Raw genomic sequence first — 26,342 nt, 5'->3', positions numbered from 1 at the left:
AGGTTGCAATCCTGGTCCCACTCTGTGAAGGAGTCTCTGGGCGGGGGGCAATGTGCATAGGGGACTATGGGAAGTTGGGGGGGAGGGGAGCGCACTGTGGTTCTCAACCTGTGGCCCACAACGATAAATAAGTTGAGAACCAGTTTTAGAGCCAAAACTAACCAACATGTGCAAAGAACAGTGTATACTGAATATCCATTTTTCACCCCTTCTATGAAAGATGGTCAGCATGATTCTGACCAAGCGTTCAATGAATAAATGTACACAAATTTTAAACAGGTAATCCACATAGCTGTAAAGCCTTTTATTTTTATTTTTTTAAAAAAGTTGCACAGGCAGCTAACATGAACAGGAAACTAATTTTATGAGAATAACTTGAGATGTCTGCGACCACGTGAAACTGAACAAGACTAAACAGTTTACATAAGAAATTCACTCATGTTTACAATTTACCTATTCTACATATATAGGGTTGACAATAGCTCCAAGGATATTTACTAATGAAGGTGGCACTGAAATTGTTCTCTTTGACCAGTCTGTACAACCAAGTCAACCAGCAGTTTTACATTTTCAAATGTTGCAGAGTCATAGAACCATGGAATGAACGCAAAACTAAAAACCCCCAAATGCATTACAACTCCATGTTTGTATATCTTAATATCAAGATATGCACCTTACAAGTCAACAGAGAATCCATTCGGATTACTGATCTCTCCATCTGCCATAAAAATAAAAATAAGCATAATACACTTCTAAGACGTCTTCTAAAAAACCCTACAGATGTCAATTTGAACCAATCCAAAATAACTAAACATGACACTATTTACAACTTCCTCTGTTTATGGAAACTGTTTCTTCTGCATCTTCCAGTAACAAAAAATTGTAAATAAGAAACCATCTTACTGCATCAATACTGTGATGTCTAGAATTTTTAATTTGAGAAACATTTTCTCTCTTTAAAGCAAGCTTAGCTTAACTTTGCGTGGGCCAATTGGTCTATCATTTAGCTCATTAATAGCAGCCATTGCTTCCTCATAATTTGTCATAGCAACAATGGCATCACCTGAAGGTAATCCGTGTTCATTACATTGTATAGAAACAGACTCTGGAATGACACCATAGCCATAGAAAAAATCCAAAATTTCATTAGGGGTGGCTCTAAATGGCAAGTTCTTTAATCTAATAGGAGTTACACGATCAGAACCACCACTGAAATTTGGATCGGACATAAATCTTCCCTCAGAAAAGCCTCCCATGTTATTGTTTCCATACTCCATCCTACCAAAAGGTTCGCCATCACCACCAAAATCCATAAAAGGTGGAGGACCTCGAAAATCCTCAGGGGGTCGTCTAACATCAGGAGGATGCCTAAAGCTCCCAGGAGGACCAAATGAGTGCATAGGTAGTCCTTGTGGTTGTCCAGGTGGTGAACCAGCTGGACGGGAATGCTCACCTCTGTCATATGCCTGTGAATGAACCTGCATTTTTCCACTTGGTGCTGATGGTGGAACATTTAAACCAAACTCCTGCATCTGTTCTTCAGATATAAGTCTTAAAAGTACCTCTGTTCCCAAGAACCTTCGACGATTTAAACTTTCTGCTTTCATTGCCTGTTCTTCAGATTTAAATTTTACCAATGCTTCTCCCAGCCCAACTCCTTTGTCATCATAAAGCAAGTAAACATCATCTTCATCAATAGCAAATCCTGCAAAGAACTTTTGTACTTCAACTTTTGTCACATCAAATGGAAAGTTTCTTATATATATGCACATCTTTGGGCCAGAATGCCCCTCCCGATAACTTTTTTCCGATACAGCCTGTCCAGGCCGATCGCTTTCTTGTGAGCTCTTCTTCTCATATGACTCAATTAGTTTCAACATAGATCTTCTAGAAATAGGAAAAATGTAAACAGGACGATTGAAAAGAGACATCCTGTGATGTTCCAGAGCAATATTAAAATCTTTCTGATTCTTCAACATCAAAAACGCATTTCTTGTCCTCCTTTGATGCTTGTCCAGTAAAAACTTGATTTGGTTGTTAGACACATCCAGCTTTCCAAAGAAAGTTCTCAGATCTTTTTTCTCAAGATAGGTAGGTAGATTTCTTAAGTGTAAGTAAAATTCCTGGCCACGAGGTGAACGAGAGCGCGTTCGTCTCCTTGGAGGAGATCTTGAATGAGAATGTTTTCTTGAATGAGTATAGTTTGAACCTCTTGTTGGAGAACGTTCTTTGCTTAAGTAACGAGCAATCTCATTCTTCATGTCTACCCTGCCACCATATTCAATCCACTGTTCTTCAGTAGCTGGACTTATTTCTATAAATCTTGGACCCATGTATTGTCTATGACGTTTAAGTCCTTCTAAGGCACCATGAGGTGTAGCAAATTTTACCAAACCATCACCATTATTTAGGCCATTGCGACGTTTTATAAAGATTACTCCCTCTACTCGTAATCCAGAAAAGAAAGCACGTACTTCATCTTCTGTTGCAGAGTACGGTATGCCATGTAGAAATAAATAAATATCATCTGAACTCAGTGACTCCTTTCTTGACTGGTTATAGTTTGATTTAGGTATACTTGGATCACCATGTCTTGTGCCATTGGTATGAAAGCCAGACTCTGGGTGATTTGATGGGACATAGCCAGATTTATTTATTCCTTTTGTAATAGCTGCAACTAAATTTGAAAGGTTCCCAACACCTGATGCACCTGAATTACTACCACCTGTTCGTCTAGACCCAGGCATTGGTTCTCTTCCCCCACGATCAAATCTTTTCCGGCTCATTTCTATTGTATTTTGCATTTCAGTCTTGCTGCTGAGAAAGAGCTCTATGGGGGAGTCTTTGATAAGCTCTCCTGAACAGCTCATGGCACGTCGTGCATCTTCATCTGTTGCAAATATAATAAAAGCCTCCCCAGTTTCTCCTCCAATAATATGCACTCCTCCATCAGGAATATTCAATCCCGAGAAGAAACGGCGAATATCTGCAGGACCCGCAACAACAGGAAGCCCCTGTAAACGGATGACTACAGCCATTCTGAGCTCAACCCACAGCAAAAATCACCTGCAGACAAAAAGGTACACATGATAGCAAGTCTTTAGTACTCATCTATTACAGTATCTTAATACTTAAGCTAGAGCCTTTTTAAGGAAGGTCCCTGCCTCAATCAATCCAGATTTATGAAATCAAAAACTCTCAAATTCAAATCAATCAGTGACCCTGTTTTAATCTTAAAGCTGATTAAATAGTCAGAACAATTAGCTACTCCACCTGGATGTACGCACGTAACTGTCAATATTCCCTATCTTAAGGGCAACAAAATCCACGTAAGTCACTCTTCTCACCATCCAAGATAAGTAAGGAATGCCTCAAGTCCTTCATGGCATGGTTGTTACCTGCCAGAAATCTCTACCTGATACTAAGGACCAAAATCTTCTGTTTTAGTGTTAACGGGACACTTTCCATCATAGCACTGTGAAGTCTAGGTAGAAGATTACAGACAAAAAAGAATAACTACTTCACTGAGAATTAAAGTAATTCATCAACAATGATGAATTTAGACTTTCAGACAAGCTGGTCTATCAACTGACCAGTTCTGCTCACCAATGGATACGTTTATTCAGCGTTCAACAACGTTGCCTCTTTCAAGTAGTCAGGATGCTAACTGCAGCAGCCACATGCACTCAGGAGAGTACGTCCTAATTCCCAGTCATAAGTATGTGAGAAAAGGCCGTGCGTGATCTTTGACAATATTCAGTGATAAGCATTAAGCTTTAGGCAGCTTACCTGTTTTTGCTTGGAAGACCTGATAAATTCTGTAAAATCAACTTAACTGTGGAAAGAAAATGAAACATAATTAATGGCTGATATTTGTATTTTGGTTTACATATTGTGCGACGTTACTGTGGCATGTCCATATCAATGGATAACATTAACAGCCAAGCACTGTAATGAAACCACAATTTTGAGAACTATGGAGAATTCCTTCCTTGTTCCAAGAGAAATATAAGTGAGACATACTGTACTTCGGCACACTGCTATGCACTGCATCTCTGTCTGTGAATCCGTTTTAGATGTAGGAAAGAAAATTCAAATGTTAAGGGTGACGTCTGCAAATGATGTAAACATGCTGAGATTAACTGGTCATCAATTGTGCCATACTGAACTGTTGAAATGCAACAGAACTGCCAATAAGGTAGAGGGAAAACCCTCTGTTACTTCATTCCTTGAAAGGTGTATAAATCCAGCTCAAGATTACATGTCCAATTCTTCTGAAATCCACCTGCTTTTGACGTGCACGGCAAAACATGCTAATCACCACCAGTCCAATATTGCACCGAAGATAGACAATCATATGAAAGAGCCAAAAATTCCAAACAGATTTCAATGAGTACATGAATTTACAAACAAATCTCATTTGCAAGGCTTTTCCCCCGCACTGCTTGCTGCTTTCCAAACATGCAACCAAGAACCACTGAATGTGCTCTGACAAGCTACAGGATTATATAACATAGCTATATTACAGAAACAAGGCAAACCTATGCACTACCAAATTATTACTCTTTTTTTAAACAAGCTATTACTGACAAGTAGTTAAGAATGCTACCACATTATACAGAAAGCCCTAGTTTATCAAAAATATAAGATACCATACTGATCACTTACATTTTTCAGATTTCTGATCCACTTACATCTACTAATCACAAAAGCTGATCACTTCACCTGTATTAGCACAAAAAAGGCCAAATTTCTGTAACTGAAAGACCTTATTTTACTTCTAAACTGTCTGAATACTTTCTTTCTATAGACAAGTCTGTAAGCTAGAAAGACTGAATGTTTGATCATTGCACTTGTAGATAAACAGCTCCTCACATCTGTATATGCTATCTTCTCAATAGCTGAAACAGCAATGCCAACGTGCAAGGAAAGAATTCAACGGGAGAGAGAATTCTCTGAAAGGGCCTTCGTTTCTTGAAAAGTCAAATCCATTTGCCCACTAATTCATGTAGCATCCTGATGTAGTATTTCAGCAGTTTTCTAGCACCTTTCTGTGTTCCTATGACCAAAAATCACTTCCCAATATTTTGTCGTCAACACAGAACCAGGTATGCTCAGTACTCCTGTGATGACAACTGTCCAGTTTGCCCATCATACACCATGGACACAATACACAACTTCTCGCGCTTGAACCAGTCAAGTTAATTTCAGATCACCACATAAAATAAAATCAATGTTAAACTGTTCCACAGATAGAAATGCAAGTTAATCTAACAAATTTTTGCTAGCTGTTCATCCAAACAATCAAGAGATGGTAACAAATGTAGACAAGTCATTTGATGGCTTAAATGAATAACCCAAAGAAGTGAAATGTAGTTTAAAAAAAAAAAAAGTTTTTTTTAAACACATGTAAGTTCAAATCAGCAGTAGAATGAGGCCGCCAAAGAAGAACAAATGTTTAGATAAATGGATAAGGCTTTTGGGAAAGCCCTACATACTCACCAATTCAAAGCACAAAGGCTTCATTAAACAATATCTTCAAAAAAGCATCAATAAGAAATACACAAGACTAGGACCATACTTTCATTTCATTACCTAGCAAAACCTCATACCATACTCACTTTCACTACCAATCAAAAAGAATCAAACATTTCATAAAACTAGGTCTCCATAACACTGATGCTTACTTATCACTGTATAATTTCCCATATCCAGATCCCATGCAATCAAATCATGGTCTGGGAAAGACAGCTGAAGAAAACCCCAGCATAAGCCAGAGGATGATGACATTAACTGAAACTAAATAAACTAAAGTGGGTGAACAATGTTTATGAATTTTACTTAAAAAAAACCTGGTAAGTCGGTAAGCCATTCCCTATCTCAGCTGCTGGCAAAAAATGGACTTAGCAGTCAAAGCAAGAAGTTTATCAACTGAGAGATTTAGTTTCACTGGAGCAACAGCTGAGTGAAGTCTGCAGACAGACCCGTTGCACGGAAGGCTTCGACGAGGCGCTGCTATTTAGGCGAAGCCAGCAGGTGTCGAGCCTGAGCCAGAGAGCGGTCCCACAAACTCAAGGCCTCAGTCAGCATCCCCGCACTCCTCAGCCCGATTAGGGCCACTGCCGACGCATCACAAGCCTAGAAAGCACAGCACCTTCCGCCTCCAAGCGGGCACGACCTGAGCGCCTCCAGCACCAGCCCGAACGTTCGCCGGGATCCTCCGTCCAGAGGCCAACAGGGCCCGGAGGGGCCGCTCCCCCCATGCCAGGTGCGCCCCAGTCCCGCCAGAGGCCGTTTGTGATCCGATCCTGCGGAGAACAAGCCCGGCCTCCCCGCGGCACCGGGGCGGGAGGGACAAAAGGGGGGTGCGGGTGGGGGGGGGGGGAGATATCCAGGCTCACAGGTGAGGAGGACATTCCGGAGCGGCCGATAGGCCTCCATGTGCGACATCATCTCAGGGACCAGGCCAGGACTCCGGCGGAGCCCGCCTAGACAGCTGGAGAAACCGGCAACGTCTCTCCGGCCCCGTGGCCATCTCCCAGCGCAGACCCTCCGCCCCGGAAACGGGCGGGCGGCCAGCGGCCAAGAGCACCGCCCGGGGAAAGCGGATCTCCCTCAGCCCGCTTCCCTCGCCCCACCCACCGTACACACCGCTGCCCGCTACACGTGAGAGAGGCTCCCCGGCGAGCGCCTCGCTCGGTGTCCCTGCAGCTCCGGAGAAGCAGCAACAAGATGGCGTCGTCCCTCTCTTTCCCCTCTCCCAACTGACCGGGGCCACACGCATGCGCGCCCCCTTCGCTACAGTTCAGCCTACACTACACATGCGTGACCCTGCTGCCGCCCGAGTGATTTACGCCAGGCTTATCTTTACGCATGTGCAAACTCGGTTCCTATGGCAGAGTGTCACTGCATCCTCTTCTTGTAACCGGAACCCGTGTACATGTGCGCGTCCCTTCCAACCGTCATCCCCGCGTCTCACTGCGCATGTACTAGTTCATAGGCGGCCGGCGCATGGAACCTTAGTACGCACGCGTCTGGCCTTTTCGTGGCGGTTGCTTTCCCCTCTCACCCGTGCTTGGTTCACAACTGCGCATCCCTGGCATGTCCTAGGCTGCTCCACTTTTCCTTTGCCAACGTCTGTGGGGGCAGTGTGCATGTGCTGGGAGGGAGCTCCCGCCTCATAGTAGGCAAAGGGCCTGTCTAATTCAGATTGAGGGTGCAGAGGCCGGGCCTGCCTGTTCCTTCAGTCTCATGGTCAATTTTGGCATCGCCTTGGCATTACCAATTGTTCCGATCTCTCCCTCTTGTTGTTGCCGGCACCCAGTGCCTGCGGCAAGCAACAGCAGGGGTTCGTTGCCCGGTGAGCGTCACCCAATATAAACACAATGGGGTGGAGAAGCAGAAAAGTTTATTTGGCGCACCAAAGAAGGTACAGGGAGAATAGAATCTCAAATCCTGCACACTGAGCAGGCAGAGTCACATACCTTTATACTCCTTATCTCTATTGCATTACACATCAGCCAAATAAAACTGCTTTGCCTTATATGGGTTACAACAATACTTTTTCCGGCAACCTTTAACGAGCATTTTAGCAATTCAAAACAACAGCACAGGCTGCTTAGCCTTGCGATTAATGAGGCAAGTAAGTGGTTATGGCCTTGTAGCTGATTCCTGCCGTTATCCTAACTTGGCGCCAGCAAACCCTACACAAAACAGCTCTATCTGCAGCTGCAGCATTATTTTGGGAGTGCAAGGGCTTTCTCAGGCCAGCCAGGACTGAATTCTGTGAAGGGGGATTGAGCAAAGAGACTTCCTCGACACTCATGGCCTTCCATCCCCTCGACTTACCTAATGGCCATGCCCTGGGACCCCAACACTGCCTTGGTGCTGGCTGGAATAGCTTTGATGTGGGGTTGGCGGGCTGTTTTCTGGTGGGACGAGACATAGGATACTAGTGACGATGTCAAGGTAAATGAATGTGTTATAAGGTCTCTTATTTCAGAGTAGCAGCCATGTTAGCCTGTTTTCGCAAAAAGAAAAGGAGGACTTGTGGCACCTTAGAGACTAATACATTTATTTGAGCATAAGCTTTCGTGAACTACAGCTCACTTCATCGGATGCATTCCTATTGTCAGTGATAGATGCCTCAGGCTAGGTCTACACTGGCAGATTTTTTTCACCCAGAGTTTGGTCAGTGATAAAAAAGCACTTAAAGAAAATTGCTGTTGCGTATTCACATTGTCTTCCACTGTCGGAAGAGCGCATTCACACTTGTGGCACTTGCATCGGCAATGAGAGCAGTGCACGGTGCAGCTCTCCCCCCTCTGCTGCTCGGTCTTGTGCGAAGGTGGAGGGGATCGTGGCACATCATGAGTCCAGGCTCATTGCCCAGCGATGCACTGCTTTCCGTCCCAGCATTCCATGTGCTTTTGTCTTCAGTTTGCGGCATTTTTCAATGTCCCTTGTTTTCTGTTTGCCCCACCACATCTATTTGCAGGAATGGGTCCTGTGCTGATCTCCACTGCTCTGCAAGCTATCACTTTGTGAATAGCAGTGCTGTTATTCTTGAAGCTGCGAAAGCAACGGCAGTCACAGTTGCATGATGCGGTGTCCAACATCGAAAGCAGCAACATTAGGTTACTTTTGGCATTCACAAAACAGCTGAACACAGTGGAACATCACTTTTGGGCTTGGGAAACTAGTACTGAGTGAAAGGATCGCATTGTTATACAGGTCTGGGAACTTTCGGATGCGGAAAGCCACCTTCCTGGAACTGTGTGCGGCACTTGCCCCAGACCTGCGGCACAAGGATACCCAAATGAGAACTGCACACTCGGTGGAAAAGCATGGGGCAATTGCAGTATGGAAGCTGGCAACTCCAGACTGCTATCAGTCAGTCGTGAACCAGTTTGGAGTGGGCAAGTCGACCACTGGGGCTGTGTTAACACAAGTGTGCAAGGCAATGAATCACATCCTATTGCAAAGACCCTGACTCTTGGCAACGTGCGTGAAATGTAGATGGCTTTGCAGAAATGGGTTTCCCTAACTGCAGAAGTGCAATAGATGGAATGCATATTCCAATTCTGGTACCGGGCCACCTTGCGACGAAGTACATCAATTGGAAGGGGTACTTCTCCAAGGTTTTTCAGGTGCTTGTGGATCCTCATCGACATTTCATTGACATCAGTGCAGGATGGTCCAGAAAGGTGCATGATGCATGTATCTTTAGGGATAGTGGCCTGTACAGAAAGCTGCAAGCAGGGACTTTCTTACCATAAGGTCATCGTAGGGGAAGTCAATATGCTCATAGTGATTCTGGGAGACCTGGCGTCTAAGTTCCCTCTAAGCTGCGTAGCTGTATGGCTGTGCAGCTGTCTATTAAGCCCCGCACAGGGGCTCAGGACTGTGGTGGGGAGAGATGCCTCTCCCCCAGCATGGACCTGCAGCAGCAGGGAGAGGCGCCCCACCCCGAAAGCCCCAGTGTGGAGCTGCCACAGTGGGGAGAGGCGCCCCTCCCTGCCGGCCCCAGCACGGACCTCCCCTGGACTTGCTGTGGCCGGGGGAGAGGAGCCCCTCTCCCAGCCTGGCCCAGGCCCACCAAAGCTGCCGGGGAGAGGAGCCCCTCCCTCTGCCAAGCCCAGCCCCGCTGGAGCTGCTGTGCCTGGGAAGCAGCGCCTCTCCCCCAGCCCTGAGCTGCTGTGGCGACAGAGGCCTGGGGAGAGTCTCGGGTCAGCCTTGGGTCAACCTGCACCCCAAACCCATTATTCCTGGCCCCACCCCAGAACCTGCAGCCCCCCGCACCCAAACACTCTGCCCCAGCCCTGAGCCCCTTCCCGTGCCCTGAACCACTCATCCCCGTCCCCACTACCAGAGCCCACACTCCCAGCCAAATCCCTCACACCCCTGCACTCCAACTCTCTGCCACAGCCCTGAGCCCCCCTCACACTTCGAAACTCTCGGACCTACCCCCCACCACATGAATTTTGTTACGTGCATCAATATGAAGGTGATGTGTCATACATCACCTCCATATTGGTGCACATAACAAAATTCATTCCGCACACGGACATAAAAAATTAGAGGGAACACTGCCTGGCGTACACCTTAATTGCATGGCTCCTGAAGTTGTACATGGGAAACCTAGATAGCAATAAGGAGCGGTTCAACAACAGGCTCAGTAAGTGCAGAATGATCATGGAATGTGTGTTTGGCCGGTTAAAGGCGGGTTGGCAATGCCTATATGGCAGGTTAGACCTCAATGAGGAAAATATTCCCATGGTTGTAGCCACGTGTTGCACACTGCATAATATGTGTGAAGGGAAGGGCAAAAAGTTTACTCAGGGGCGGACTGCCGAGACAGAATGCCTGGCTGCTGATTTTGAGCGGCCAGATACCCCAGGGCCATACTGCCTAGCCATGCGGGGAAATGCCCAGCATGCAGAAACAAAGCCAGCATTCTACATTTCTCTGCCCTCCACCCGCTTCAGAACTTCACAAAGCAAAACCACTTACCGGGGGACTCCTCTCCTGCTTCTGGCTCACCAAAGAGCGACTGCAGAGACTGGCTAGACACCTCTGGAGTGAAGAACAGCCCCTGGCTGGACTCACCATCAGGTGACTGTGCCATGGGCTCCACATCTTTTTCAGCTTCCACCTCTTCATCAATGACTTCCTCTGGATTTGGTACACTTTCCACTGGCTCCAGACCCACCAAAGTATCCACGGTGCTCTTGGTGGTGGAGGTGGGGTCGCCTAGGATAGCATCCAACTCCTTATGAAAATGGCAGGTCTGGAGTGCAGCACTCGAGCAACCGTTTGCCTTCCTCACCTTATGGTACACGTTCCTCAGCTCTTTCACCTTTGCACTGCAGCATATCCCAGTCTTATCCCTTTTCACACAAGCTGCACGCAATCTGGCCGTAGGTATCGAAATTCCTACAGCTGGAGTGCAGCTGGGACTGGTCAGCCTCCTCTCCCCAAACACTTATCAGATCCAGTAGCTTCAGTGGTCCAAGCGGGAGATTGTTTGCTGCATGGAGCCACCGTGGTCACCTGGGAGGATGCAATGTGAGCTCTCCATGCTGCGCAAACAGGAAGGGGAATTTCAAAATTCCCAGGGTTTTAAAGTGGGAGGGATGGAAGGTTATTTACCTGGCAGCAGAGTTGAAACTGCTGACCAGAGTGGTGAGGATGGGCATTGTGGGACACATTCTGAAGGCCGATAACAGCACTAAAATCGAGCGCGGTGTCTACACTGGCATGAGAACGATAAAACCTTGGGACAAAAAGCCTTATGACACTCATTGAAGTGGTTTTATTACAGCGCTGCAACTGAGGAGTTTCGTCGCAAAAATTGGCTTTGCAGTGTGTACACCTCTGCTGTTTCATTGCCAAAGGTTGCCTTTTGGCGAAAAAACTTACCAGTGTAGACCATGCCTTAGAGACTGGGCATTACGAGAGAGCATTAAGTCAGGATTCTGCTCTCCATTTGAGTAACAACTATCTTCAATTTTGGTTTGGAAATAGGTGCCGGTTTTTCTGGAAGGAGTCTCCAGCTTTCTAGTCTTGCTGCATGGGGACACACTTTTCTTATTATTTTATTGTGAAAAATACAAGATAGTTGGTGGAACACAAAATGTAGGCGGATTGAGTTTATATGACAGCTGGACCTCTTTGCTGTCTCCAAGAGAGATGTTACTGGTTCAGGAAGATAAAAGTCTCTGTCACCAGGTAACTAGACCCTTAAGAGAGTCATTGTTACTGCTGAAATGTGTATCCAGTTGGGAACTGCTAGGGAGCAATTGGTGTGATAAACTTGGTATGAGTTTGCAATAATACCACACAGGATCATAAACTGTCATGTAATTTTGTGTCTGGAAAAGGATGGTCAGGAATAATAATGAAGACATCTAGTGTACCGAAGTTTTGGTAGGGTTTAGAGAGGCAGGAGGGGTACAGGGGGGTTTTCTTAGCTGGGGAAAAGGGAGAAGAAATTACCCTCTCTCTTTCCTTCTCATCATGCCATTTTTCTTCTGCACCATAACTCTGCCCACCTTTCTAAATAAAAAGTAAAGCAGAATAAAATCAAAGGTGAGCTGAGAGAGAAAGGTATCTAGAGTTGTGTCCCCTTTGCTGTTTTCTGCTCACTGCTTCTGATTTTACCTTTGCTTTGCAGGCAAAAAAAAAAAAAATTAAATCTATTTTGATACAAGTTTATTTCTCCTGCCTCTGCCTTGGTCTATACGATCCCCTTTTACTGGGTTCTCTGACCTTATATTTTATGCTATTCTTATATTCCCCTTTCTTTGTACCTTTTCTCCCAGCCTACTCACCTTTTTTCTTCCTTATTTCTCATCCTATGCCTCCCTCCCTCCCATTTAATCAATGGACACAATAATACCAGGGTACAAAATATATTGGAATGACTGAACAGGTCGTGCTTGTGCAAGAGTGGCACTATATGTGAAAGAAGGCGTAGAATCAAATGAAGTAAAAATCTTAAATGAACCAAACTGTACCATAGAATCTTTGTGCATAGTAATTCTATGCTCGAATAATAAGAATATAGCAGTAGGGATATATTACCGACCACCTGACCAGGATGGTGATAGTGACTGTGAAATGCTCAGGAAGATTAGAGAGGCTATTAAAATAAAAAAACCTCAATAATAAAGGGGGATTTCAACTATCCCCATATTGACTGGGTACATGTCACCTCAAGACGGGGTGCAAAGATAAAGTTTCTTGACACCTTAAATGAGAGCTTCTTGGAGCAGCTAGTCCTGGAACCCACAAGAGGAGAGGCAATTTTTGATTTAGTCCTAAGTGGACCACAGGATTTGGTCCAAGAGGTGAATATAGCTGGGCTGTTTGGGAATAGTGACCATAATATAATTAAATTTAACATCCCTGTGGTGGGGAAAACACAACAGCAGCCCAACACGGTATCATTTAATTTCAAAAAGAGGGACTACACAAAAATGGGGAAGTTAGTGAAACAGAAATTAAAAAGTACAGCGCCAAAAGTGAAATCCCTGCAATCTGCATGGAAACTTTTTAAAGATATCATAATTGAGGCTCACCTTAAACGTATACTCCAAATTAAAAAACATAGTAGGAGAACCAAAAAAGTGCCACCGTGACTAAACAACAAAGTAAAAGAAGCAGTGAAAGGCAAAAAGGCATCCTTTAAAAAGTGCAAGTTAAATCCTAGTGAGGAAAACAGAAAGGAGCATAAATTCTGGCAAATGAAGTGTAAAAATATAATTAGGAAGGCCAAAAAAGAATTTGAAGAACAGCTAGCCAAAGCCTCAAAAAGTAATAGCAATGGTTTTTTTAAGTACAACAACCAGTGGAGCCACTGGACAACCGAGATACTAAAGGAGCACTCAAGGCTGATAAAGCCCATTGTGGAGAAACTAAATGAATTCTTTGTATTCAGGGCTGATTCCCCACTCCGGCACTTGGAGTAAAGAAGGTGCGGGCCCGCAAGGATTTTAAAAATTCATATGGGCCACTCCAGGCTGGTATTAAACTTCCAAGGTCACAGCTTTTCTCTGACCTTGGATGGCTAGACGCTGCCACCACCCAAGTGCAAACCACCCCCCACCCCACTCTTTTTGAGAACCCAGGAAGGAACACTTGGAAATTCCTTCCTGTGGGGTGCCCTCAAGCCCTTTCACATACACCCCACCCTGGGAAGAGCTCAGAAAAAAACAAAGGAAATAAGCTGTTGCCACCAGCTAATTAAACAACATGCACAAACCTCTTAGGGACACAAAAATTCAATCCTGTTTTTAAAAAACGTAAATTTTATTAAAAACAAAAAGAAAGGAAATACATTTGGAACTTAGGCTTTTTGCTAGATTTTAAAAGAAACAATTACAAAAATTAAGCATCAAGATAGCTCTTTTGAGGTTTAGCTTAAAGATTACAAGCAAAAGATCTATCTGGCTTTAAGATTAAACTCGATAAGTTTATGGAGGACATAGTATGATGGGATAACATGGTTTTGGTAATTAAATATTCATGGTAAATAGGCCCAATGGCCTGTGATGGGATATTAGATGGGGTGGGATCTGAGTTACCCAGGAAAGAATTTTCTGTAGTATCTGGCTGATGAATCTTGCCCATATGCTCAGGGTTTAGCTGATTGCCATATTTGGGGTCGGGAAGGAATTTTCCTCCAGGGCAGATTGGAAGAGGCCCTGGAGGTTTTTCGCCTCCCTCTGTAGCATGGGGCACAGGTCACTTGCTGGAAGATTCTCTGCTCCTTGAAGTCTTTAAACCACAATTTGAGAACTTCAATAGCTCAGACATAGGTGAGAGGTTTTTCGCAGGAGTGGGTGGGTGAAATTCTGTGGCCTGCGTTGTGCAGGAGGTCAGACTAGATGATCATAATGGTCCCTTCTGACCTTAAATCTACGAAACTATAAAAGAGAAGCATTTGGGTTTAGCACAAAGGAGTTCACAAGCCAATAAGAAAGAAAAGACATAACCCTCATAGTGTTTATTTTAGACATTCCTTGATCTGGGGTTTTAGATAAGTAGGTTTGAGGTATGAATTGATGTTTTTCATACCTGGTTTTAAAGCTGCTTACAGCATTGCTACTCTGTGTCTCCGCTCTCTGGAGAGCGACACAAAGGGAAAGCTTTTTTCCCCAATTTTAAAAAGTTCTAGCCCTCCCATTGGCTCTTTTGGTCAGGTGCCCACTCCCTTTCCTTTACCTGGGGGACTTTCTTATCCCTTTACAGGTTAAGCAAGCAGAGAACAACCACCAAGAGGGACTTTATAGCTAACGGGCTGGCTGGGTGTCCATAAAAGGGAGCTACCTGCCACTCCCTTCATTTATCACAGCATCAATCTTCATGGCTGAGGATGTGAGGGAGATTCCCAAACCTGAGCCATTCTTTTTAGGTGACAAATCTGAGGAACTGTCCCAAATTGAGGTGTCATTAGAGGAGGTTTTGGAACCAATTGATAAACTAAAGAGTAATGTCACCAGGACCAGATGGTATTCACCCAAGAGTTCTGAAGAACTCAAATGTGAAATTGCAGGACTACTAATGGTAGTCTGTAACCTATCATTTAAATCAGCTCCAGTACCAAATGACTGGAGGATAGGCAATGTGATGCCAATTTTTAAAAACGGCTCCAGAGGTGATCCCGGCAATAACAGGTCGGTAAGCCTGACTTCAGTTCTGGGCAAACTGCTTGAAACTATAGTAAAGAACAACACTGTCAGACACATAGATGAACATAATTTGTTGGGGAACAATCCCTCATCAAAGGCTCTTAAGCAAAGTAAGCTGTAATGGGATAAGAGGGAAGGTGCTCTCATGGATCTGTAACTGGTTAAACGATAGGAAACAAAGGGTAGGAATAAATGGTCAGTTTGCAGAGAGAGGTAAATAGTGGTCCTCCATATTCATACATGATCTGGAAAACAGGGTAAACGGTGAGATGCCAAAATTTGCAGATGATACAAAACTACTCAAGATAGTTAAGTCCAAAGCAGACTGCAAAGAGCTACAAAAGGATCTCTCAAAACTGGGTGACTGGGCAACAAAATGGCAGATGAAATTCAATATTGATAAATGCAAAGTAATGCACATTGGAAAACATAATCCCAACTATACATATAAAATGATGGGTTCTAAATTAGCTGTTACCACTCAAGAGAGATCTTGGCGTCATTGTGGATAGTTCTCCAAAAACATCAACTCAGTGTTCTGCAGCAGTCAAAAAAGCGAACAGAATGTTGGGAATCATTAAGAAAGGGATAGATAATAAGAGAGAAAATATAATTTTGCCTCTATATAAATCCATGTTATGTCCACATCTTGAATACTGTGTGCAGATATGGTCGCCCCCATCTAAAAAAAGATATATTGGCATTGGAAAAGGTTCCAAAAAGGGCAATATAAATGATTAGGGGTATGGAACGGCTTCCATATGAGAGATTAAAAAAACTGGGACTTTTCAGCTTGGAAAAGAGACGACTAAGGGGGGATATGATTGAGGTCTATAAAGTCATGACTGGTATGGAGAAAGTAAATAAGAAAGATTTATTTTCTTCTCACAAACACAACAACTAGGGGTCACCAAATGAAATGAATAGACAACAGGTTTAAAACAAACAAAAGGAAGTATTTCTTCAATCAATGCACAGTCAAGCTGTGGAACTCCTTGCCAGACGATGTTGTGAAGGCCAGGACTATAACAGGATTCAAAAAAGAACTAGACAAATTCATGGAGGACAAGTCCATCAATGGCTACTAGCCAGGATGGGCGGTGATGGTGTCCCCAGCCTCTGTTTGTCAGAAGCTGGGAACGGGTGACAGGGGATGGATCACTTGGTGATTACCTGTTCTGTTCTTTCCCTGGGGCGCCGGGACCTGGCCACTGTCAGAAGACAGGATACTGGGCTAGATGGACCCTTGATCTGACTAGTATGGCCGCTCTTATGTTCTCCTTCTTTCTGCCACACTCACCCATTCTCTAAATTTACTAGCAGTCTTTTGTATTTTTCTCCCTCACACCACATTGTGCTTTTCTCAACCTGATGTTCCGCTGTGGGGGAGGGGAGAAGCAGTCGCACAGCCACCAGCCCACCCTTTCCTCCCCTGTGCAGCTCCCTCTGATGCCTAAGAAGAAGGACCCGCCTTGAACTGTGTCTGGCCCCTCTGGCTGTCCGTAGCTGGGGCTGTTCTTTACTCGTCGGGGGAGGTGGGGCTCGCCAATCACCGCGGGGGGTCGGGACGCTTAGAGGCTGCTGGGATCTGAGTAGCCATGGCGACGGTGGGGCGCTGTGGCGCCGCTGCGCTGCTCCTGGCGCTCAGCGCGCGGCTCTCGGCTGGGCAGACTTTCTCCCTGCCTCTGCGCCAGCCGCAGGACTGCGGCCATGCCCGTTACTTCGATATCTCCAGCCTGGCGTGCGGCCAGTGCGGGCCCCACCAGGGGCGGAGCGCCAGGGGTGAGAGCGAGCGAGGGGCCCAGGCGGGGGAGTCCTGTCTCCCAGCAGGCGGGGCAGGGTGTGTAAGAGGCCTAGCCTGCCCCCCCGCCGCCTAGGCATTGGGGGTGGGTGAACCCCCATCTCTTGGGGGGAGCTGTTCTTGGAGGCGCAGCTCCGTCGCGGGGTGGCAGAGCCTGGGCTGAGGGGGCTGCGTTCCCGAAGTACCCGTTAAAGCCGTGTTTGTGGTGGTCCCGGGGAGCTGAGCGGCGCGTCACGCTAAGCGGGGGCCGGTGGGGGTTTGTTCATCGTTTTGGCTCTTACGACACTGAAGCGTTTGTTTTAATTCATCTTTTGCATGGCAGAAATCGGGATGCTCATTCTTTGCACGTGAACTATTTGCGAAGTGGTGGCAAGTCTCCACTGATCACCCATGGATAGTGGGGTAGTGATGCTTCTAGAGGAAAGTGGTGATCTAGGGAATTTTGTCCTAAGACTTTTTGTTTTTCACAGTAGCATAGGTGGGTTGAATTTACAGTACATTCACCATCCTGGGGCAGTAACTTTACCTTGTGGGAACGTTGCAAGACAAGTTTCTCATTTCTGCGGTGTTCAGTTTGTTTGTGGTTTTGGGTTTGTTTTTAAGAATAGGAGTAAACCTGAAATGCAGGTCTTATTTTTATTGTCTAGTTCTACCACAATAATACTGCTGAGGAAGAAATTCAGTTTCCTCCAAATGTGTGAATCTTGGACAGATATGAAGCAGAGAAAGAGGAAGGTTTAAAAAAATACATCATTTTGACTAGCTGAATGTAATTCCGATGTGATCAGCTTTTTCATTTCGTGTAACAATTGTCCCAAGCGACAAGCCTAGAAATGAGAAAACAAAGTTTTAGTCTTTTTCCTTTTTGTGTTAAATATGCGTAAATGTGGTGCTCATTAACTGAAGAGTTGATAGTATTAATCAAGGTTCTTTCCACAATAGGTGGCTGACATACAATGATGTTTATAAGTATTTCTGGGTCTTTGACACTTGTAAATTTCTGCAAACATTTACTTGATCAGATAGGTCCAGTCCTGTAGAACCTCAAAAATACAAATACCAGAGTTACTGACTGAAGGGTCACAGGTGCCTGTATCTTAAAGGTAGGCACATCTGGGCTGCCTGTCCCCCACAACTGGGCAGCCACTTATAGCTGTGGTGAATGCTGTTTTCCCCTCTGCCTCTCCCCTGGCTGGGAGGGGGACAAGCTTTCAAGCTCGGAGCTTGGGAAAGAAACTTCTAGAACTGCTATTGAAACCTGACCTGGAGTGTAAGCTGCTGGAGCCTGAGCTCTGGAGGAGCAGCTCAGTTTTAAAGGACCACAGTCTGCACCGCTCAGTGGTTTGAGCATTGGCCTGCTAAAGCCAGGGTTGTGAGCTCAATCCTTGAGGGGGCCATTTAGGGATCTGGGGCAAAAATTGGGAATAGGTCCTGCTTCAAGCAGGGGGTTGGACTAGATGACCTCCTGAGGTCCCTTCCAACCCTAACCTTCTATGATTAACCACGCACTGACACTGCGGTGCCTCAGGGTGCCTCACTCATCACCCTTGCAGCTGGGGCCATCCTCACTTACCGCCCAGCCACTGCAGAGCTGTGAGCCCCTGCTCCGAGTAGTCCGCTCTGAGGAGCGTCCAATAAAGCAGGGGTGGCCAACCTGAGCCCAAGAAGGAGCCAGAATTTACCAGTGTACATTGCCAAAGAGCCACAGTAATACATCAGCAGCCCACCATCAGCTCCCTGCCCCTGCTCCCAGAGCCTCCTGCCCACCAGCAGCGTTGCCATTCAGCACCTCCCCCTCCTTCCCCGCACCTCCTGATCAGCTGTTTCGTGGCGTGCAGGAGGCTCTAGGGAGAAGCGGGGGAGCGAGGGCATAGCAGGTTTAGGGGAGGGGGTGGGAAACGGGGCGGGCAGGGCCTGTGGCAGAGCCAGGGGTTGAACGGTGAGCACCCCCCGGCACACTGGAAAGTTGGCGCCTGTAGCTCCAGCCCCAGAATCGGTGCCTATACAAGGAGCCGCATGTTAACTTCTGAAGAGCTGCCATGTGGCTCTGGAGCCACAGGTTGGCCATCCCTGCAATAAAGGCTTGTTCAGAATTACAAACGTTTGAGTTACGAACAACCTCCATTCCTGAGGTGTTCGTAACTGTGAGGTTCTGCTGTAGTTCATTTCAGGTTATTCAACAAGTTCAGTGCAATAAGTAGTTCAAAGTTATGAAACAGATTGGGACCTGAAAAAGCAGGAAAACTTACTTTCCTCTTTGAATCTATATATAAAAACTAGGGGTGAGAAAGGCAAGATCTACTGCAGTAGTACCTCAGAGTTATGAACACCAGAGTTACAAACTGACCAGTGAACCACGTCTCATTTGGAACTGGAAGTATGCAATCAGACAGCAGGAGAGAGAGAGAAGCAAATACAGTGCAGTATTGTGTTAAATGTAAACTACTAAAATAAAAGCAATATTTTTCTTCTACATAGTAAAGTTTCAAAACTGTATTAAGTCAATGTTCAGTTGTAAACTTCTGAAAGGAGAATCGTAACACTTTCTTCAGAGTTAAGAACACTTCAGAGTTACGAACAACCTCCATTCCTGAGGTGTTTCTAACTCTGAGGTTATACTGTTTTATGTGATCTCTCCAGAGCTGAGAGCATTTAGAATAGGTTCTGTTTTGAAATGTATATACATAAAAAAATTCAAAACATGCTGTTGTTACATGAGTATTGTATATTCATGTGAAGAAGGGAATAATGGATCAGAAAAGTTCTGAGAATTTTTTTTAAATGACCTTGCCAAATTGATTATTGACATAGTTCAATATTTTACATGTTTAATTTTATATCCGCTTTTGTTTTGTAATAGAAATAGCAATAAATGTAAACAACAATTGGTGGCCCTGTTCCTATGTGGCATGGTGTGCCCTCAGCTTTCACAGCTGAAATCAGTGGAAGTTGCGAGCACTACACACTTCACAGGATCAAGCCCATTGAATAGTATTTGCAGTATTTGAAGATAGGTTATTTTACTATTCATGTTTGAATAAAGGAAAAAATATATTTTAAAAGTACTGAATTTAAAATAGCTTACAAAATAACTTTGAAGCTCTTTGCACACAAAGAAGACAGTTGTTTTCCAGGTTATCTTTAATCTTTCAGAGTAATTCTACTTTTGAAGGGTAAAAACTGAACTCTGACATGAACATTCTAAAAGAAGTGGAGTGTTTTTACTGCAGTTCTTATTCAAACATTGTAGTTTAAGTAGGAAATTGCGAGTCTTCATTTAAGAGCTGTAGCAATTGCTCGACAATAGAGTTGGGGTTTATTTGTATAAATTGGGGTGAAAATAAAACTATTTACTTTTTAGGTATTTCATGTGTATGTCTACCAGGATTCAAGATGGTTTCTAATAATGGTGGACCTTCTGTTGTTTGTGAAAAATGCCCAGAGAATATGGTAGGTATTAAGCTTTACATATTGTGATATGATGATACATTTTTGTAGTTTTACAGGTCTTCTATAAGTTTTATTTTTTTAGTAAAATTTATTACAAAATTTCTTACTTAATTTTGTTCGGAAAATTTTAACTTAATGTTTTAATAGCAGTATTTTTATTTAGAACTATTCAAAATTTTGTGTTCAGATATTGGTAAGAGTGCCATATTTATGAAACTTGTGATTCATCTTACAACAGTTTTTAGCTGTCTATGACAAACATGGGGAGCTTCCTTTGAATGTAAGATGAGAAAAATGTTTTTAATTTTTGTGGGAAAATTTGACTTCTGTAATGTTTAAAGGCTGTACTTTTTATGTTTGTAAAAGTGAGTCATTGCCAAGAAAATTTCAGTGAGGCTAGAATAAGGATACTGAAATAAACAGTAGTAACCAATGTAAATAAGGTGATAGGCAAGCGTAAACCTGCCTTGAATAACTTTTTGGTTTGCTCATTCTCTCATACAACCAAATACTTTTCTAACCAAACAAGTTGTAGAACACACAGGTTGCTTAAAAGCTGACCAATTTAAGCATGATTTAAGAAAAAATAATGTATAAAAATGTCATGAGTGAGCAAACAACTTAAGGGTATTCTAAATTTTGGTTTAATCTCTTATCAGTCCTTGCTTTCTTTATGGCTATGTCTACACTGCACTTTCATCTGTAAAACTTTTGTCGGTCAGGGGTTTGAAAAAAACCACACCCCTGAACGACACAAGTTTTACAGTCAAAAAGCAGTAGCATGGACAGCGCAAGATGCTCTGCTGACAAAGCTACTGTCCCTCATTGGGGGTGGCTTTATTTTTTTGGCAGAAGAGCAGCTACGCTGTGTACCTTACAGCGGGAGGGCTGTAGGAGCACAGCTGTGCCCTTGTATGGTGCGCAGTGTAGACGTAGCCTAAGTGACTGATGGCTGTGTCTCTGCACGAAGACCACCCCTTCATGAAATCCCTAGGCTCAGTTGTTGGGTTTTTTGCTTCTTGTCTATTTTTGGCATTTGTATAGCTTAGACTACCATAATGCCTAGACTGTGGCCTTCCAGCTTTGGTCATCTTATCTCTACCTTTAACACAAGCAGCGACTTTTACATTGATCTTCAAAGATATGTATCTTATTAACTTTTGACTGTTACCTAGTAAATTCTTATTGCCTATCTAGACTAAGTAAACTTGTGACTTCATGTCAGCTTCTTTAATCTCACTGTTTTAAAGACAGAGGTGTTTCTTGTCGCTCTAGCAAACCTCCTCGGGCATAGCTCCATTTCTGTCTTCCTTCTTTATTGTAACTAAGGCTTACTATATCCTTCTGTTGCAGGGTGGATTAAATTTAAATTGATTTAAATCACTAGTCAGGAAGACTCGGTTTAATCATGGATTTCTACATAAAAGTGCATTCTTGTTGGTTGTTCTAACCTTAATACATATTCTTCACAACTCAGAGATAGATGTAGGTTTCATTTTTAGAAGATACACACTATACATTTTTAAAGCTATTTATTTTTAAAACTTTTCAGATTAGTTTTACAGGTATATCAGAAAATGAATGATAGTTTGGCTTTTTCATTTACCAAAGGTAATTGAAGCAGATATTTATGAAGTCACTGGGAAGTGAACGAGCTTCAATCCAACAGGTTAATCATTAATATTTGGAGGATTTTCTTGCCATGCTGTATTAGGAGGAGAACATCATCAGACACACAAATTGTTTTATTTAACTAAATTTTAAATTTAATTTAAATAAAGTTATGTATTCTGGATTTTTTCTTCAACAGCAAACATAATATTTTAACAAAACAAGCATATGAATTTAGTTTAACATTCAAGTGTTTTAAAATCAGGGTTGTTTAAATTGTATTTAACTAAAATAGTTAATTTTTTTTTTTAAAGCAAGAATTAATTTGTCAGCCAGGTCAACATGAGAAACTTAAAATATTGGCTTCTGCAGCTAACTCGGTCATCTTCACCTTCATTTTCCTCTTTGTTCATAATCTGGAAAAGAAAAACAAGCTTTCCTGCTTTTTCAGGTCCCAAACGATTTCTCAATTTGGAATGAATTAGTCCAAAGGAAGAAAATATTCTTTCTACAACGGGAGAAGAAGCTACTGCTGTTAAAGTGAGGATTATCACTTCAACAGTCTCCGAATCCAAGTGCTTAAGTGACTTCCACCAGTTCACTGGTGCGATTTTCTTTAAAACATCAGTCAACATATATTTCTTGAATGGTTCACCTTTTGCTCTGAAGTTTATTATAGTTGGCATTATAGAGGGATGATTCCTGGATGTCCATGTCATAACTAACTCCTCTTCAGCAGTTAAGGTTTGACCCTGGTACCGAGTATTGAGAATATTTGCAAGAAAATGAGCTGGAGATAGTGCTTGTCCCATTTGTTTTTTTAAATGCTTGTAATTTAACTCCTGTCATTGCATATTTCTCTTTTTAAGATCTCCCTCAGTTCCTTCCTAATTTCAACAGCATCAGCAATAAAACAGCTATTTCCCTGCATTTTGTTCAAGGCTACAGAAATAGGCTTCAGGGTACTCCGCATTCATTCAACATTTCTCTTAAGCCCAATGTTGAGAACTTTGGCTGACAGTGTCATCTATTTTTTTCATGATTTTCTTCACAAACTGTCATCAGATTAGGCCAGTTCTTGATATAATGCTCAGAACAGTCCACTACCGTGTTCCATCACACGTCTTGTGGGAGAGTTAACTTGGTTCCTCCCACTTTTTTCAGAGCAGCTGCTGCAAAGTGGTTGTTACGAAAGTATTTTGCAATTTCAACAACATTAGCCTTTATTTCTGGAACACTGAAGTCTTTGGCTAGGAGGTGCATCAAATGAGCACTGCAACCGTATGCTATTAGCTTGGGACTCTCTTCACTTTTCTACATTTCTTCTCATCTTGGATACATTTGCAGCATTGTCTGTGACCAAGCTGCATACTAGACATTTGAATTTTTTCCCCCAGTTTGTTATAGCTTTTCTTGTAATAATTCTGCTGTGTGTGAACATTTCCTGATGTCTCAATTGTTTCTGTAAGGAAGACATTCCCTTCTTCTGTTGTCACACAAGCACATACAACAAGGTCATTGTGGACATTGCTCCACCCATCAAGACTCAGGTTAACAATTCACCCTCTAGACCTTTTGCACACTGTTCAATTTCTCTTTCATACACTTTAGCCAGCAATTTGCTGGCAACATCTGTTCTGTTGGGTGGACTGTATCCTGGTCTTAGTGACTGAACCATGTTAATGAAGTGTGGGTTCTCAGTCATACAGAAAGGAGAGTTTGTTGCATAAATAAACCGGGCAATTTTCCCATCAATTACCTTTCTTTGTAATCTGCTAGTTCTTATCACAAAATTATCTGTAATTGTTTCTGGATGATGGAGATTTTTTTTTTCTTTTTGCTACGGGTGATATGCTGTGGTTATGTGACATACATGATGTGACTGAAACACTATCATTGTCAGATAACTCTGAAACTGTAGAAAATGATGGTGATCTTGAAGGTGGATAGTCTTCAGAATTCTGTATGTTGAGGGGTGGCTTCTAAACAAAATAAGTCAATACAGTTATTTTATTATTACTATACTGCTTATTTAGTATTACTCATTGCATTCACTGACACTCAATACTACTTTAAAGGTGGAATTGTAAAAGGAAGATCTGCCTATTTCAGCTATTTATTTTTTAATCACAACTGTATCTAAAATGATAGTACCATAGAGTAACCACTTTATTTTTTGCTCAAACATGAGAATTCAAGTATAGTCCAGAAGGAAGACAGGCAGTCCTTAAGAAAGAAGTATGAAATAAAAAAGTTGACCAACCTGAAGATCCTGCTTGTTCAGACATGTTCCTTTCATCATCTTCAACGCAGCTTCTTCCTGAGAAGGAACACTTCTTGCATTTCTTTTTTGCACTATTTGCCTTTTGCACTCATGCTTGTCTTACCCACAGGTAGAGGAACTTCATTAAAATATCCCTAAACTGCGTCTTTTTTATGGCCTTCTGCTATTATAGGTTTTCCCTTCTAGTGAGATAATGGTATGGTAGATCTCAAATCAATGAAGGCTACGCTCATAAAGACCTCAAGACTTCTGGAATATGCTGCTCAAACTGTTTCACTTTTGTTTCTACTGCCTGTCTCTCCCTTCTCACATTTCTCTCCAGATCTATTCCAGCCCCAACAATCTTCTATTCATTGAACTTTTTGAAACTTTGCACTTTTAGAGAGAGGTAAGGGATTGACTTTGTGTACACAAATTTGCAGAGGGACAATACGGTTGAGGTTTGTTATTTCTCTCTTCTATATATTTAAAAACATTTTTGCTGTTAACAAGCATGTTATCTCTGGAGACACAAATCTACAGTTTGAGAACTGCAAAACTAAACATCTCTGATGGTATCTTCTAGAGTGAGCACTGAGTCCCATTGGGTAGATGTATAGATTATTTAGGTTAACCTTCCCAGAAGCCCCTGGACCCCCATAAGATTGGGTCCCTAATCCATGAACTATTGGCACTCATTTACAAAACTTTTCTTAAACATTACTTGAATATATTGTCTCATATTATAGAACTAGAATTTATAATCCCTATTCCATGATGAGATATCTTTGAGTTATAATGTATCTTAATTAAAACTATCTTTAGATAAAAGAAAAGGAGAACTTGTGGCACCTTAGAAGTGAGCTGTAGCTCATGAAAGCTTATGCTCAAATAAATTGGTTAGTCTCTAAGGTGCCACAAGTACTCCTTTTCTTTTTGCGGATACAGACTAACATGGCTGCTACCCTGAAGCCTATCTTTAGATAGGTTTTTTCCCTCAAAAAAAGCATTTTATCAAAAAAAAAATCTGATTTTTGATTTTTTTTTTTTTAAAGTCATTGATTTTTATCCCCCTATTCTGCTGTCTATAATCTGGCATTCATTCTTGGACCCTATGGTAGGTTTTATGCAAAGATAGGATGGGAATAGTGGAGAAGGAGAGAGATATTCAGTTCCCAATTCCCCCTCCCTCCCTCCCCCCCGGTCATACTCTGCAGTGGTGGTGTAGCTTAAGGTACGTGTGTACACGTGAACACTATGGATGTACAAGACTCTATACAACTACATAGGTTCTAGGCTGCAATTGCTTGACCCTCAACTCTTCCATTTCCACTGTTTCCCCATCACATTTGGCTATAATCAGGGCCCTACCAAATTCAGAGCAATGAAAAACTCATCACGGAGCGTGAAATCTGGTCTTTTGTGTGCTTTTAACCTATACTATACAGATATCACAGGGGAGACCAGCATTTCTCAAATGCGGGGGGGGGGGGGGAGGCAGGCTGACAAAAAGGGGGGGTCAGAAGGCTATGGGGGGGGTCTTGGTATTGCCACCCTTACTTCTGTACTGTAGGGGATTGCCAACTTTACTTCTGCGCTGCTGCTGGCAGGGTGCTGCCTTCAGAGCTGGGTGCCTGGCTAACAGCTGTCAGTCTCCCACCAGCAGCAGCGCAGAAGGGTAGTAGTACCACAACCCCGCCTAATCTTGTCTCCCCCCCCACCATTCCTTTTTGGATCAGGACCCCAACAATTATAGCACTGTGAAATTTCACATTTAAAGTCCCATGACCGTGAAATTGACTAAAATGGACCATGAATTTGGTAGGGCCCTACCTATAATCACTTCTGCATTGGTGATAAGTTGTCAAAATCCATAGCATTCATTTTTTTATTAGATGGTGTTACACCATTTCTGTTGTAAAACAAGCACTTTTAAACTACACTTTATTTCCAAGATGGCATAAATAGATTTCAAGTAATGCTTTAAAAAACAAACTAAAACCTCCTCTTATACTCTAACTAG

The 26,342-nt window shown here is 43.1% G+C and overlaps 2 protein-coding genes across 6 annotated transcripts in view; one reads left to right on the top strand and one right to left on the bottom strand.

Annotated features, from left to right (window-relative positions):
* Nucleotides 1-269: 269 nt before the first annotated feature.
* RBM12B (RNA binding motif protein 12B) lies at nucleotides 270-6,788 on the bottom strand. 3 transcript variants are annotated; one of them, XM_048841226.2, is made up of 3 exons: nucleotides 6,652-6,788; nucleotides 3,790-3,835; nucleotides 270-3,066 (listed from the first exon to the last, which is right to left on the bottom strand). In XM_048841226.2, the coding sequence occupies exon 3, from the start codon at nucleotides 3,036-3,038 to the stop codon at nucleotides 957-959; it is 2,082 nt and encodes a 693-aa protein (XP_048697183.2). In that variant the 5' UTR covers nucleotides 3,039-3,066; nucleotides 3,790-3,835; nucleotides 6,652-6,788; the 3' UTR covers nucleotides 270-956. The 3 variants fall into 3 exon arrangements, with proteins under 3 accessions (XP_048697183.2, XP_048697184.2, XP_074981155.1); XM_048841227.2 differs by having other exon boundaries at nucleotides 6,643-6,782; XM_075125054.1 differs by having other exon boundaries at nucleotides 270-3,835.
* Nucleotides 6,789-16,762: 9,974 nt separating this feature from the next.
* TMEM67 (transmembrane protein 67) overlaps nucleotides 16,763-26,342 on the top strand; it is a 61,028-nt gene continuing 51,448 nt past the window's right edge. The window contains exons 1-3 of one of the 3 annotated variants that reach the window (XM_048841220.2): nucleotides 16,837-16,976; nucleotides 17,318-17,473; nucleotides 20,357-20,445. In XM_048841220.2, coding sequence (XP_048697177.1) covers nucleotides 17,386-17,473; nucleotides 20,357-20,445 — 177 coding nt within the window. In that variant the 5' untranslated portion in view covers nucleotides 16,837-16,976; nucleotides 17,318-17,385. Of the gene's footprint in view, nucleotides 16,977-17,008; nucleotides 17,246-17,317; nucleotides 17,474-20,356; nucleotides 20,446-26,342 lie in introns of those variants that run through there. The other 2 variants (XM_048841219.2, XM_048841221.2) reach the window with 2 other exon arrangements.

Source organism: Caretta caretta, chromosome 2 (assembly GCF_965140235.1).
Source record: "Caretta caretta isolate rCarCar2 chromosome 2, rCarCar1.hap1, whole genome shotgun sequence".
In the NCBI taxonomy this organism is placed as follows: Eukaryota; Metazoa; Chordata; order Testudines; family Cheloniidae; genus Caretta; species Caretta caretta.
The sequence above is the reverse complement of the archived record's forward strand: the minus strand, read 5'-3'. Positions and strand labels throughout refer to the sequence as shown.